Consider the following 13,479-nt stretch of genomic DNA (forward strand, 5'->3'; position numbering starts at 1 on the left):
CACGTTACAACAGTTTCATTTTATGATGTGTATGCTTAGTTCACCTAACCTACAAAAATTTCAACATTTCAGTAAATATGACATGATGACACAACTTACAGTTTCATAAAAGACGTATGTAAAAACTATATCTGCATAACCTGTACAGTTACTGCATTCAGATGAATGCACTTGGCCAACTATCATCTGAACACTCTGGCATGACCTGAAAATTGACCTGCTTCTTTGACCCAGACCATCCTTGGCAACATGTCCAGCTTGAATCGATTATTGGAGAAAAGAATTCACAAAAAAATAATAGCAGTCTGTATATATACATGATTAAGTTTGATAGATTACCATAATGAATCATAGTGCTATACTTTTTTGCAACAGTATAATGCAATAATTTGTTGTACATGTCTGCAATTGAATGCATTGTGGTTTCCATTTATGTACATCTATTAGCACGGATTCTTGTCTGAGATTCTTTTGAAAATGTTATTCACTTATACTACTGACCTTGAACCGTGCATTAGGCAAAATGTTTATATTAATTTCTGAGACTGCATATTATTTATATTTCAAAAAGCAGTTTGTTATATGAAACATTGAAATATTGAAAAAGTAGTCAATTGGGGATGCAATTTTGAATCTACTGGGTCCACTTACGGTCTTGGCACATGCTGAAATTCCGTCTGAATGTGGCTTATAGGTAAATTATTACATAACATATAATTTTCTGAAAAAAAAAAAGAATAACACTAAAGACATTGATTATAAAGTTAATAACTAAAATGTTTTATTTTAGACGCAGTATATGGTGGTTCGATGACTGGTACATATGGTGAAATCACTAGTCCAGGATTTCCAGATAACTATTATCCTAATAATCTTAACTGTAGATGGCAAATTATTGCACCATTCGGAAGTAGGATAAAAATCAGGGTAGATTATTATTATATATTGTTTTTGACCCCTTAAAGTTGCCCTCCCTCTTTGTATTATATGCGAAACACCTTATACTAATCTTTGAGATTCACTATGAAAAATGATCAAATCAGTATAATAGTTTAGTAACAAATCCTGAAATATTGGAGTACTGAAGCTACACATAACTTGTACTGAAAGACGTTGTGTCTAATCATCATATTGAACATATTTTCATTGTTGTGTTCTCAAGGTTACTTAATTTATTTTATGAGGTTCCTCTAAATTCTCATGATTTGTACAATATCCAAAACCTTATGACACCATGTGGGAATGCAAATTTAACAAAATTATGTAAATAATTAAGTGGTTGTTTGCATTTTGAATGGCAAATGGAAGTCAGCTTGCTGTGCTCAGTTTTTTCTCCAATTTGCGTCTAAAATAACATTAGTACTATTTTTTTGTTAGTTGTCCTGAAAGAATACACTAAAAGAAAGTGATATACCGATTATTAAAAAAACATGAAATTTTGACCAGATTTCCCCTGTTGCTACCTTAATTTACATAACAATGTAGTAACACCATTTACTATTTTCATTTTATTTTGTTTTTTTCATTTGTTTTTTAACCATTAGTTTTTCTTTATAAACAAAATAAACATTGGGTACTAGAATACTGAGTCTTTTTCCATCCCTATTGTGTACAGGTAACAGATTTGAACACTGAACTTGGATATGATGTTTTGAAACTATACGATGGCTGTGGGTATGATAATTTAGTTGAAATGCTTTCTGGTTATTATGGTCCAACGTATGAAGTGATGTCAACGAATAATATTGTCAAGATTCAATTCACAAGTGATGGCAGTGGCTCCTATGAGGGATTTTCATTGACATGGGAGTCTGGTAAGTTTGTGAGGTATTACCATGCATAGAACTGTGATATCCAAACATTTCCATGGGAAAATATTAAATTTTCACTGTTGGAACTACTTTGATCAAACGATAGATCACATGGGTTTACAGCAAGTCTTGGAAATATTGAGGCAGCCAATTTGCAAACTCGCTAGCGAATTGGCTAAGTGCTTGGGTTTTGACTAAACAGTTGGCTTTCAAATCTTGCTGGTGTCGACTCGTGGTCATGTCCTCTCTGGGCGAGTCTATATTGCATTAGAGAACATGGAATGCTTTTACGTAGCCTGGTACATGTCTGGATTCCCCTAAATGATTTGCTTCACGAGGCGTGATAATCTGAAAGTAGTTTCCCTGGTCTGCCTGAGAATGACCACAGTCAGCTGGCGTACAAGTGATAATATGATAAATGTGATTACTCCATCGATATTTACTATATGGAGGTAGCCATCTTGAACACTGATTGAAACTAAAAGTTGAGAAACAGTTGCCTACAAATCAGAGAGAAAATAAATTTTCACATCTTCTGAGACTTGCTGTAACGATCTAAGTCTGCGATTTGTTCGAAAAAGTCAAGCAGGGAATATTAGATAAAAATTAATAATAAAAAAAAATGTTGTTACTGCCATTTATGCAGGGTTCATGTTCAGTAAAAATATCACAAGAAAGGAATAAAATATGCGCATTTTCAGAAGTTACAAGTTGTATTGTCTGCCTCCTAACTCTTTGTCTTGGTTTCCTTTAGTTGAGGAAGAATGTGGTGGAACATTTGATGCTACCACTGACCCTGTTGACCTCTTCTCACCGGGATTTGTGCTGAATAATGAATATCCCCATGATGAAGAATGTGTGTGGATTCTCAAGGTGTACAAGGAAGACTGTGGATCTGGTTCTAGGTCTGGATCTAGAACTGGAAGTGGGCGACGTGGAAGTCGTGGTAGTGGTGGAGCGTCAGCCAATGGATGCAAAGATGATGACGTAATCACTTTACAGGTACAATTAATGTTTTTCAGTATCGTGGACAACTGTTTTCACTCTTATTAGTCTCTGTCCCTGTGTATATCCAGTGGTTTACTGTTTCAATCCAAGATAGCTGACATGCAGCCATTTTGTTTTTTGAAAATGTAGTATCTTGTGCTTGCTTTGCCAGTTTTTGTTCAAATTTGGTACATGCATTATACATGTTAGGATACATGTCTATGACGATTTGTTTCAAGATCGGATCAAAGATGGCTTGTTTTTTGGAAATGTTGTATCATAAAAATTGTTTGTCATTTTCATTCAAATTTTCTATAATACATTGTACATTTTAGATTACATATTCATGGCAATTTGTTTTACAATGGATTGCATTTATTTCATGTATAAGTCAAACCAACACAAGCAGTTGAGTCAGATCTTCATGGTTTTGAATCAAATTATTACTACCGGTAGTCATGTCATTCTGACTGTGAATTCTGTTGTTTTTAATATCAGAAGTATATAATTAATAATTTTTTTTCTTCAGTTTTATGATTTTGAAACTGAGTACATAAATGATGTGGTTTATGTTGATGATGGTAAATCACCGAATAGTAACCGCAGACTAGGTGAGATATCAGGAACTGACTGGGAATACATGCCTGGGCCGTTCATCTCATCAAAGAGCGAATTGTATATCCGATTTTCTTCAGATAGTGAAGATCAGTATGATGGATTCAGCGCTAGTTACAAATCAGGTATGACACAAATTGGGTAGAAATCCCATGCATATTAATTACCTAATTTGCATAATGGTTTGTTAATTTTCAACTTTTCTACTGTTATCTTGAGTACTAATCATCACATTACAATGAAACTTGGTAGGTACATAGATGTCATAAGACAACGCAGAGATCTGATAAGTTTTGGGTTAATATCCATGCATATTAATTACATAATTTGCATAATTTATAAGTAAATAAGAACGCATATTCACATTTAAAAACCTCATTTGGTGCAAGAAGTATAACTGCATCAGTCATTTGAAAGAATCTTATCTTATGGCATGCTTGCTAGGCTTCTTAACCCTTATTCTGCGAGCCCCATATACTTTTAGATGGACTTGACCAGATAAGGGTTAAATACGCACTGGTGACAGGATAGACAGGATACAAGGTGTTTATTTTCCTAGGTGGATAGAATGTCAGCCTTTCAAATGATGTGAAAGATAGGAGTGTGCCGTTAAGTGCATAGTTATTTACATGCATAAAATCACTGAAATAAGAACATTGCACTTCACCTGTTGGCCATAAGCGAGCCTCAAGACAGGGAGGATTTGTTTTAGGGGGAATTTGTAAAACATATTTACAAATTTTAAAACAAATTTTACATATTTATAAAAAAAAATGAAGCTCAAAACTCGGTGAAGGAAAAAATTATTTGCCCAGTAGTTTTACCTCCTCGAAGTTTCTAATGGTCAATCATTTACCAATGAAAATATAATTTTTCAGGTTTGTTGTTAATGTAATTTTTTGCTATTACAGGTTGCCAGGATATAGAATTAGAACAGAAGTGTGGTTTTATTACAACACCTGGTTATAATATGAAAGATTATCCTAACCGTGTAACGTGTTCATGGATCATTATGGACACAAGTACACGTGGAATGTCTCTATCATTTGACACATTTCAGCTAGAGGATAAGAAACAAAACGATTATGTCAGCGTAAGTCCAACCCATCTAAAAATAATTAATTCACTCAGAAGCCCTAAATTAAAGTATTGTTTAAATCTTTTATAGTAGTAGGATTATTGTACATGTATATTACTAGTAAATTCCAAAATTCCAGAGGCAGCATTCACCCATTCGAAAAATTAAATCTAAATTTTTTTTTATCTTTTACCCAAATTTTGGTGAAGACTTGTAATCAGAAATTATGTCCATTCGGTCAAAAATTATAGAAAAATACATAAAACAGGCAATATGTTGCACTCAAATCTTAGCAGGAAATATGAGATTTAAAATTAAATTAAGCTTTCTGCTGTATAACAGGTATATGATGGAGAAAATGATGCTAATTATGCGTCAATATTACTTGATGAATATACTGGTGGTTCAAGTGGATCTAACATACCTGGTGATATGCACTCAGCGGATGGTAACTTCTATGTGAAATTCTACAGTAATAAAAACAAGAAGGCTGAAGGCTTCAAAGCCAGATATTCTCGAGGTAATGACACATGCATTGATTTAACCATCTAGGAACACGCACACCGTGCAAACAGTCTATGCATAAAGTGTTCAAATCGTCTATGGAAACCGACATTGATGAAAAAACTACCAGGGACACATTGTTCAGGCCCATCATGGAGATACAGTGTACACGCTGTGTTCAACGAGACACCATATACTGAAGAATCTTTGCTAGTCTTAAACACTGTTATTGAGCGATTATTGTCTGAAATTATTAGCATTATTATTCTTATAATTATATACATATACTGTATAATGTGGTTTCTTTTAATATGATAAATATTAAATTGTATGCTTGGTATTCCTTCACAGATTGCCGACCTTTGGAAGATCTCAGTGAGGGTACCTTGATTAGTACCGCTGATGTTCATTACCGTGTTTCTGTACGCTTCAGCTGTGCCCCAGGATTTGAACTTGAAGATCCAAGTTATGATACTGTCGTCTGTGGTTTTTGTGGACACTGGGACTACAGTCATCATGCTGACATACCTCAGTGCAGACGTAAGTGCTGAATCCAAGGAAAAAAATGCCTGATACTGTGGAATACTTTAGTTTAGCTGGAATTAATTTTCGCTGAAAAGGCTTTTTAGGCGTTCTTTATGGAATTTATTTTTACTGATTTTTGATGAGTTGAATGTGAAATATAAGAAAAAAAGTATATTCGCTGGATTTTATTTTCACAGAATCATCCCTTCAGCGAAAATAGCCAAAATAAATTCCAAGCAAAAATAAAATATTCTACAGTATTGTATATATAGTGTTTCCAAAAATGTTGAATTCATTTCCTTTAAACTGTTTTATACAAAAGTAAACTTTGTCTGCTGTCTTGTACGCTATACATATTGATTACTCATTCATATTATGGTTGACATTAAAAAGTTTGCTATCATATTCCTTTAATTACTCTGTCTATATGAATAGTATATAAATGTATATAATGGCCTTATTGCAGTAATACGCTATCCTGGTGTCAACCAGGCCCAAACTTGGCTTGGGATATTTTACATATTATTGTACTTAGTATTTTTTTTCTTATAGGTGTTTTATGTGGTCAACCAGTCCCAGTTTATCATGCCAGTATAGATAGCATTACAACACGTCTGTTTGAAGGTCTTGTTGTTTATACGTGTGATGATGGTTATCAACTTAAAGATGGTCTCTCCGATGCTGCTTGCCAAGATGATGGTTCATGGGGACCTATTATTCCTACTTGTCTACGTGAGTACAATTCTTAGCCATTGTTAGCATCACTATCAGTAATTTGTTACTCAACTGTGATTAAATTATCAAAATCCTCGCTACATTCATCATAATTAGTCTCAAGTATGTTGTGATAGGAAAGTGAATTGAGATACACAAGTTCATTTTGTTTTTTCGTGAATGTACACTAATTATTATCATAATGCAACACTTCTACTATACCTACCTTGGTCCCCCTTTCTCAACCAATCACTAAACCTGGCTTAGAATGCTGCACATGGAGCATCTTTCCTTGAGAAATTTCTGTCTTTACACTTTATTCATTTTTTTAGAATTTTTAGACCTTATATGTTTATTTCATCAGAAAAAAAAAATGAAAATACAAGCAGTTAAGTAAATAAATAAAATAATCTGATGAGGACTGTAAGAATAGTTCTACTGAACTAGTCTAGTCACATTTGAAATTGATTGAATTGCAATGCTGCAACAACTGAAAAATTACTGGATGTAATTCAATACTTGTAATAACTGCATTTCATATCAAAATATAAATCATAGTAACTTTAAGAACAATGGAACACTAAGATACTTAAATAGCGCCCTCACAGTCTGAGGAACTCAATTCACTAGAATCACTAGTGGATTATTTTAGACATCTGTTTACTTCCTGTAAACAATAGAAACTCAGAATAATAATAATAATAATAATAACAATGTATGTATTTTATAATTGCAGCTGTTGGTTGTCCCAACCCTGACGAAGATCTACCAGATAACGTGCAGTACACAGTTACAACTGATTTTGGATTTTCATTTGGTAGTTTAATTGTGTACAGTTGTGTAGGTGATTATGTAATCTATGGTGCTACAGTTGCTGAGTGTGGAATAGACGGCACTTGGTCCATTACTCCACCACAGTGTCAAAGTAAGTGAATTCAGTCATATACTGTAAAATACTTTATTTTCGCTTGGAATTGATTTTTGCTATTTTCGCTGAAGGAATGATTCAGTGAAAATAAAATCCAGCGAATATACCTTTTTTCCTATATTTCACATTCAACTCATCAAAAATAAGTGAAAATAATTTCCATACAAAACACCCAAAAAGTCTTTTCAGAGAAAATTAATTCCAGCTAAAATAAAGTATTCTACAGTATTCAAAGGCAGATATCCTGGCTTTTTTGCATTCTAGCATTCATCACCGGTGAAAATAAAGGTCGATAACTGTCAGAATTTAAACTGCACTTTGGGCTAGTTGTTGAGGCCTTCCCGAACAGTATAACAAGACTACCTCTGCATGTTTAAACATATTTAAATTTAGTTGTTCTGGATAACCTCAGGCTGTGCTGTATCACCAGTTCTTCGACTAGTGTTCAACAGCAGCTTGCATAGTGACCATAGAAATGAATTTATATGTTTGAAAGTATCTTGTCTCAAAGAACTACTAAATTATTGAAAATGCATTTGAAAAAAAAAGTGAATGTGATTCCATAATTTATGCATATAAATATGTATTTAATATTAAATTAAAAAATATGTGTGGAATAAATCAGTAAAGTCTGAAATGGAATTGCATTTCTAAACTGAGATGTATCCTTGATTTCTTCTAGCACCTTACTGTATTTACCCTGCAATTGACACCACTGCTACTAGTTTTGACCAGGATGAACGATATCAAATTGGTGATACTGCCACTATATCATGTAAGGTCGGTTACAAGCTTCCAGATGATCCTGTTACCAGTGCTGTTTGCCTCGGACCATTGGAGTGGGATGCCACAATCACATCTTGTATTGGTAGGTGTATTATTATTCGTATTCATAAATGGTAGTATAAGATCAGTTTTATAGATTTTTTAAAGTGAACTTTTTACTGTATGCATGTTATATATCCCGAGGTCGGCCATGAGAAACCTGGAGAAGAACAATAGAAAAGGAGCTCAGGAGTAAGAGACTGTCCCTTGAGACTGTCCCCAGGATAGCGGCTGACAGAGCCAGATGGAAACTCCTTGTTTCGCCTAAAGCGCCAGACGGCCCAGATGAGGACTGAATGAATGTTATATGTCCTATGACCATTGTTGTTTGGTTTGGTTTAAACTTCAAAACTTTTGAAATCAGGTTGGATCAGTTAAAGTTAAGCATGACTGACATCCCTCTTTTATAATGTACATGTTTACATGTGTGGCTGTTTAGTGAATCATTGACACAATATCAGTTATTTTCAATCATTTTTATATTGTACAAACACACGAGTAGATTTCATGCGAATTACTAAATGTAAGTGAGTTACCATGATGAATTTAAAAACTTTCTTAACTTTTGAAAATATTTCTTCCCTTTCAGATATCAATGAGTGTAATGACGGTTCTAATGGATGTGGTTCTGACCAGATATGTACTAATTATCCTGGTACCTACTCATGTAGTTGTCCAGATGGATTCCAGAATCCTGTAAATGACCCTGTTGCATGTGTGGGTAAGTTAACATATGAAGCTAAATTGTTTTCTAAGTGATGCGTTATATATGGATTTTATGATACTAATCAGGTTTTGAGATAACAGCTTGCAATGATGGGCACGTGATATGCTACGTCTACCAGGATGCTCGGGGTCCCTATGTTTTTACATTTCAGTAAATATTAATTGTTGATTTGTTTTTCCAGATATTGATGAATGTTCAGATCCATCATTGAACCTGTGCAACCAGCTTTGTAACAATTTAGAAGGTACCTATGAGTGTACGTGTTACACTGGTTACACACTTTTCACCGTGGATGGCACCAATGGTTTTTACATTCCCACTGGAGAAGATGGGTATCATTCTCTGGATACTTACATTTATCATAGAACATGTGTCCGTAAGTATATTCTTTAAAAATATTAATAAATCAGACATTTATGATTTTCTGACCAAATAGTAGTAGCCATGCATGCATTAGTTGCTATTTTGAAAGTTGGTATCCTGTGTTATTAAATTAAAAATGTTTGATATCTAAAAAAATTATGCCATAATATTGCACCATTGTTATTAGTGAATTTGGCATATTGCTAACTGGTTTACAAATAAACAGTTATTGATAGACAACAGCTCTGGGAATCTGAATTATTTGCTTATCATAGCTTCACCGTTGGCCATGTTGCTGAATGGTTTGCTATTATCATGCATGCTAATGTTTGACACAGGAACTTCCTGATATTTGGAGTGGTTATTTAAAAGTTTGAAAATGTTTTTACGAACCGCCATTTTATGTACATTGTACTTGTACAAAATTCTAATTCCAAATGACTGCTGGAGTAAGGTTTAACGCTATGAAGAAATCACAGTCATTGTTTTCATGGAAACAAGTTGGATACCTCCTATTTCAAAAATTTGCTTTTAATTTTCTGTACTTTTCGTCTGAATAACTGAATATATTGTTATTACAGTATCTATCAGCATTCACTGGTTATTCATAAAAACTAAGGCCAGGAAAAAAAAATTCTGAAAAGAGATATTTTTTTTCTCAGCCTAAATAGATGCATATATTGTTTCTGTCCAGCACTCACACATCGACGGCTGAAAGCCTCCATGGTGTCAGCAGGCAATATGTTAAACATAATGACTTACTCGAAATCTAACATTTTATTTCAGCAATCATGTGCTCAATGTCGCTTGAACTACAAATAACAGTTGGCATTGCTGTGTTTCCTGATGTGTGTACTTGTGAGTATGGGGACTCCTCTGTAGAGGTGGCATATGATAATACTGTGCACATTGTGGCTACTATGGCATATATGGTGTCTGGGTCATATGAACTTACCTGTACAGTTGATGGTCAATTCGATAACGAATATCCCACGATTATAGGTGAGTCTACACTACAATATTCCTGAAGTTTCAAAAATGATGGTTTTTGTCATAGATTTGTAATTTTTCCAGAAAAAACAGTAAAAATCAAGTATAATTCATAAAATGTATTTTATAACTAGATGCTGTTTGTGATGCGCCTCCTGATATTGAACATGGTACTTGGACGGCATCTGATGATAGCTATGCTTACCTCAGTACTGTACAATATTCTTGTGATGTTGGTTATGTTCGTAATGGACCCATTGAAACTATCTGTATTAGAGACACTGTGTATTCCAATGGTTGGAGTCAACCCATACCAATGTGTGAACGTAAGTATTTCATTATCTAAGTTTACTTACAAACTGTTATGACCAATTAATTTATAACTGTAATGTGTCTTTATTCATGTTTAACATTATTTCATTTTTAATCTGTTTCTGAATCACCAATTGTACAAATAATGAAACATACTCAGACATGATGTGCAACTTGTTGTAATATAATTTTAATATATAATTTCTGAATGATGATATCAAAATGGCGACGTCTTTAGCATAGGAACCTGAATGATGATGATAGAAATATGAAGACGTCTTTAGCATAGAAACCTGAATGATGATGATAGGAAAATGGATGACGTCTTTAGCATAGAAACCTGAATGATGATAATAGGAAAATGGCTGATGTCTTTAGCATAGAAACCTGAATGATAATGATAGAAAAATGGCTGACGTCTTTAGCATAGCAACCTGAATGATGATAGCAAAATGGCTGATGTCTTTAGCATAGAAACCTGAATAATGATGATAGAAAAATGGCTGACGTCTTTAGCATAGAAACCTGAATGATGATGATAGAAAAATGGCTGACGTCTTTAGCATAGAAACCTGAATGATGATGATAGAAAAATGGCTGACGTCTTTAGCATAGCAACATGAATGATGATAATAGGAAAATGGCTGACATCTTTAGCATAGAAACCTGAATGATGATGATAGAAAAATGGCTGACGTCTTTAGCATAGAAACCTGAATGATGATGATAGAAATATGAAGACGTCTTTAGCATAGAAACCTGAATGATGATAATAGGAAAATGGCTGATGTCTTTAGCATAGAAACCTGAATGATGATGATAGGAAAATGGCTGACGTCTTTAGCATAGAAACCTGAATGATGATAGAAAAATGGCTGACGTCTTTAGCATAGAAACCTGAATGATGATGATAGGAAAATGGCTGACGTCTTTAGCATAGAAACCTGAATGATGATGATAGAAAAATGGCTGACGTCTTTAGCATAGAAACCTGAATGATGATGATAGAAAAATGGCTGACGTCTTTAGCATAGAAACCTGAATGATGATGATAGAAATATGAAGACGTCTTTAGCATAGAAACCTGAATGATGATAATATGAAAATGGATGACGTCTTTAGCATAGCAACATGAATAATGATGATAGAAAAATGGCTGATGTCTTTAGCATAGATACCTGAATGATGATGATAGAAAAATGGCTGACGTCTTTAGCATAGAAACCTGAATAATGATGATAGAAAAATGGCTGATGTCTTTAGCATAGAAACCTGAATGATGATGATAGAAAAATGGCTGACGTCTTTAGCATAGCAACCTGAATGATGATAGAAAAATGGCTGATGTCTTTAGCATAGAAACCTGAATGATGATGATAGAAAAATGGCTGACGTCTTTAGCATAGAAACCTGAATGATGATGATAGAAATATGAAGACGTCTTTAGCATAGAAACCTGAATGATGATAATAGGAAAATGGCTGATATCTTTAGCATAGAAACCTGAATGATGATGATAAGAAAATGGCTGACGTCTTTAGCATAGAAACCTGAATGATGATAATAGGAAAATGGCTGACGTCTTTAGCATAGAAACCTGAATGATGATGATAGGAAAATGGCTGACGTCTTTAGCATAGAAACCTGAATGATGATGATAGAAAAATGAAGATGTCTTTAGCATAGATACCTGAATGATGATAATAGGAAAATGGCTGACGTCTTTAGCATAGAAACCTGAATAATGATGATAGAAAAATGGCTGATGTCTTTAGCATAGAAACCTGAATGATGATGATAGAAATATGAAGACGTCTTTAGCATAGAAACCTGAATGATGATGATAGGAAAATGGATGACGTCTTTAGCATAGCAACCTGAATGATGATAGAAAAATGGCTGATGTCTTTAGCATAGCAACCTGGATTATGATAATAGGAAAATGGCTGACGTCTTTAGCATAGAAACCTGAATGATGATGATAGAAATATGAAGACGTCTTTAGCATAGAAACCTGAATGATGATGATAGGAAAATGGATGACGTCTTTAGCATAGCAACCTGAATGATGATAGAAAAATGGCTGATGTCTTTAGCATAGAAACCTGAATGATGATAATAGGAAAATGGCTGACGTCTTTAGCAAAGAAACCTGAATGATGATAATAGGAAAATGGCTGATGTCTTTAGCATAGAAACCTGAATGATGATGATAGAAAAATGGCTGACGTCTTTAGCATAGCAACCTGAATGATGATAGAAAAATGGCTGATGTCTTTAGCATAGCAACCTGAATGATGATAATAGGAAAATGGCTGACGTCTTTAGCATAGAAACCTGAATGATGATAATAGGAAAATGGCTGACGTCTTTAGCATAGAAACCTGAATGATGATGATAGAAAAATGGCTGACGTCTTTAGCATAGAAACCTGAATGATGATAGGAAAATGGCTGACGTCTTTAGCATAGCAACCTGAATGATGATGATAGGAAAATGGCTGACGTCTTTAGCATAGAAACCTGAATGATGATAATAGGAAAATGGCTGACGTCTTTAGCATAGAAACCTCAATGATGATGATAGAAAAATGGCTGACGTCTTTAGCATAGAAACCTGAATGATGATGATAGGAAAATGGCTGACGTCTTTAGCATAGAAACCTGAATGATGATGATAGAAAAATGGCTGATGTCTTTAGCATAGCAACCTGAATGATGATGATTATAAAATGGCTGACGTCTTTAGCATAGAAACCTGAATGATGATGATAGAAAAATGGCTGACGTCTTTAGCATAGCAACCTGAATGATGATAGAAAAATGGCTGACATCTTAGCATAGAAACCTGAATGATGATGATAGAAAAATGGCTGATGTCTTTAGCATAGCAGCCTGAATGATGATAGAAAAATGGCTGACGTCTTTAGCATAGAAACCTGAATGATGATAATAGGAAAATGGCTGATGTCTTTAGCATAGAAACCTGAATGATGATGAAAGAAAAATGGCTGACGTCTTTAGCATAGAAACCTGAATGATGATGATAGAAAAATGGATGACGTCTTTAGCATAGAAACCTGAATGATGATGATAGGAAA

At 34.2% G+C, this 13,479-nt stretch overlaps 1 protein-coding gene across 1 annotated transcript in view; it reads left to right on the forward strand.

The window, feature by feature from the left end:
* The window catches only part of LOC102802972 (uncharacterized), a 74,109-nt gene that overhangs the window by 13,791 nt on the left and 46,839 nt on the right, over positions 1–13,479 (forward strand). Inside the window, exons 7-20 of the mRNA XM_085493756.1 lie at positions 791–927; positions 1,616–1,814; positions 2,566–2,813; positions 3,328–3,538; positions 4,325–4,506; positions 4,834–5,011; positions 5,347–5,535; positions 6,073–6,252; positions 6,971–7,159; positions 7,845–8,030; positions 8,577–8,708; positions 8,896–9,090; positions 9,864–10,079; positions 10,202–10,393. Coding sequence (XP_085349882.1) covers positions 791–927; positions 1,616–1,814; positions 2,566–2,813; positions 3,328–3,538; positions 4,325–4,506; positions 4,834–5,011; positions 5,347–5,535; positions 6,073–6,252; positions 6,971–7,159; positions 7,845–8,030; positions 8,577–8,708; positions 8,896–9,090; positions 9,864–10,079; positions 10,202–10,393 — 2,634 coding nt within the window. The remainder of the gene's footprint in view (positions 1–790; positions 928–1,615; positions 1,815–2,565; positions 2,814–3,327; positions 3,539–4,324; positions 4,507–4,833; positions 5,012–5,346; positions 5,536–6,072; positions 6,253–6,970; positions 7,160–7,844; positions 8,031–8,576; positions 8,709–8,895; positions 9,091–9,863; positions 10,080–10,201; positions 10,394–13,479) is intronic.

This window comes from Saccoglossus kowalevskii, chromosome 19, assembly GCF_978046115.1.
Source record: "Saccoglossus kowalevskii chromosome 19, keSacKowa6.1, whole genome shotgun sequence".
NCBI lineage: Eukaryota > Metazoa > Hemichordata > Enteropneusta > Harrimaniidae > Saccoglossus > Saccoglossus kowalevskii.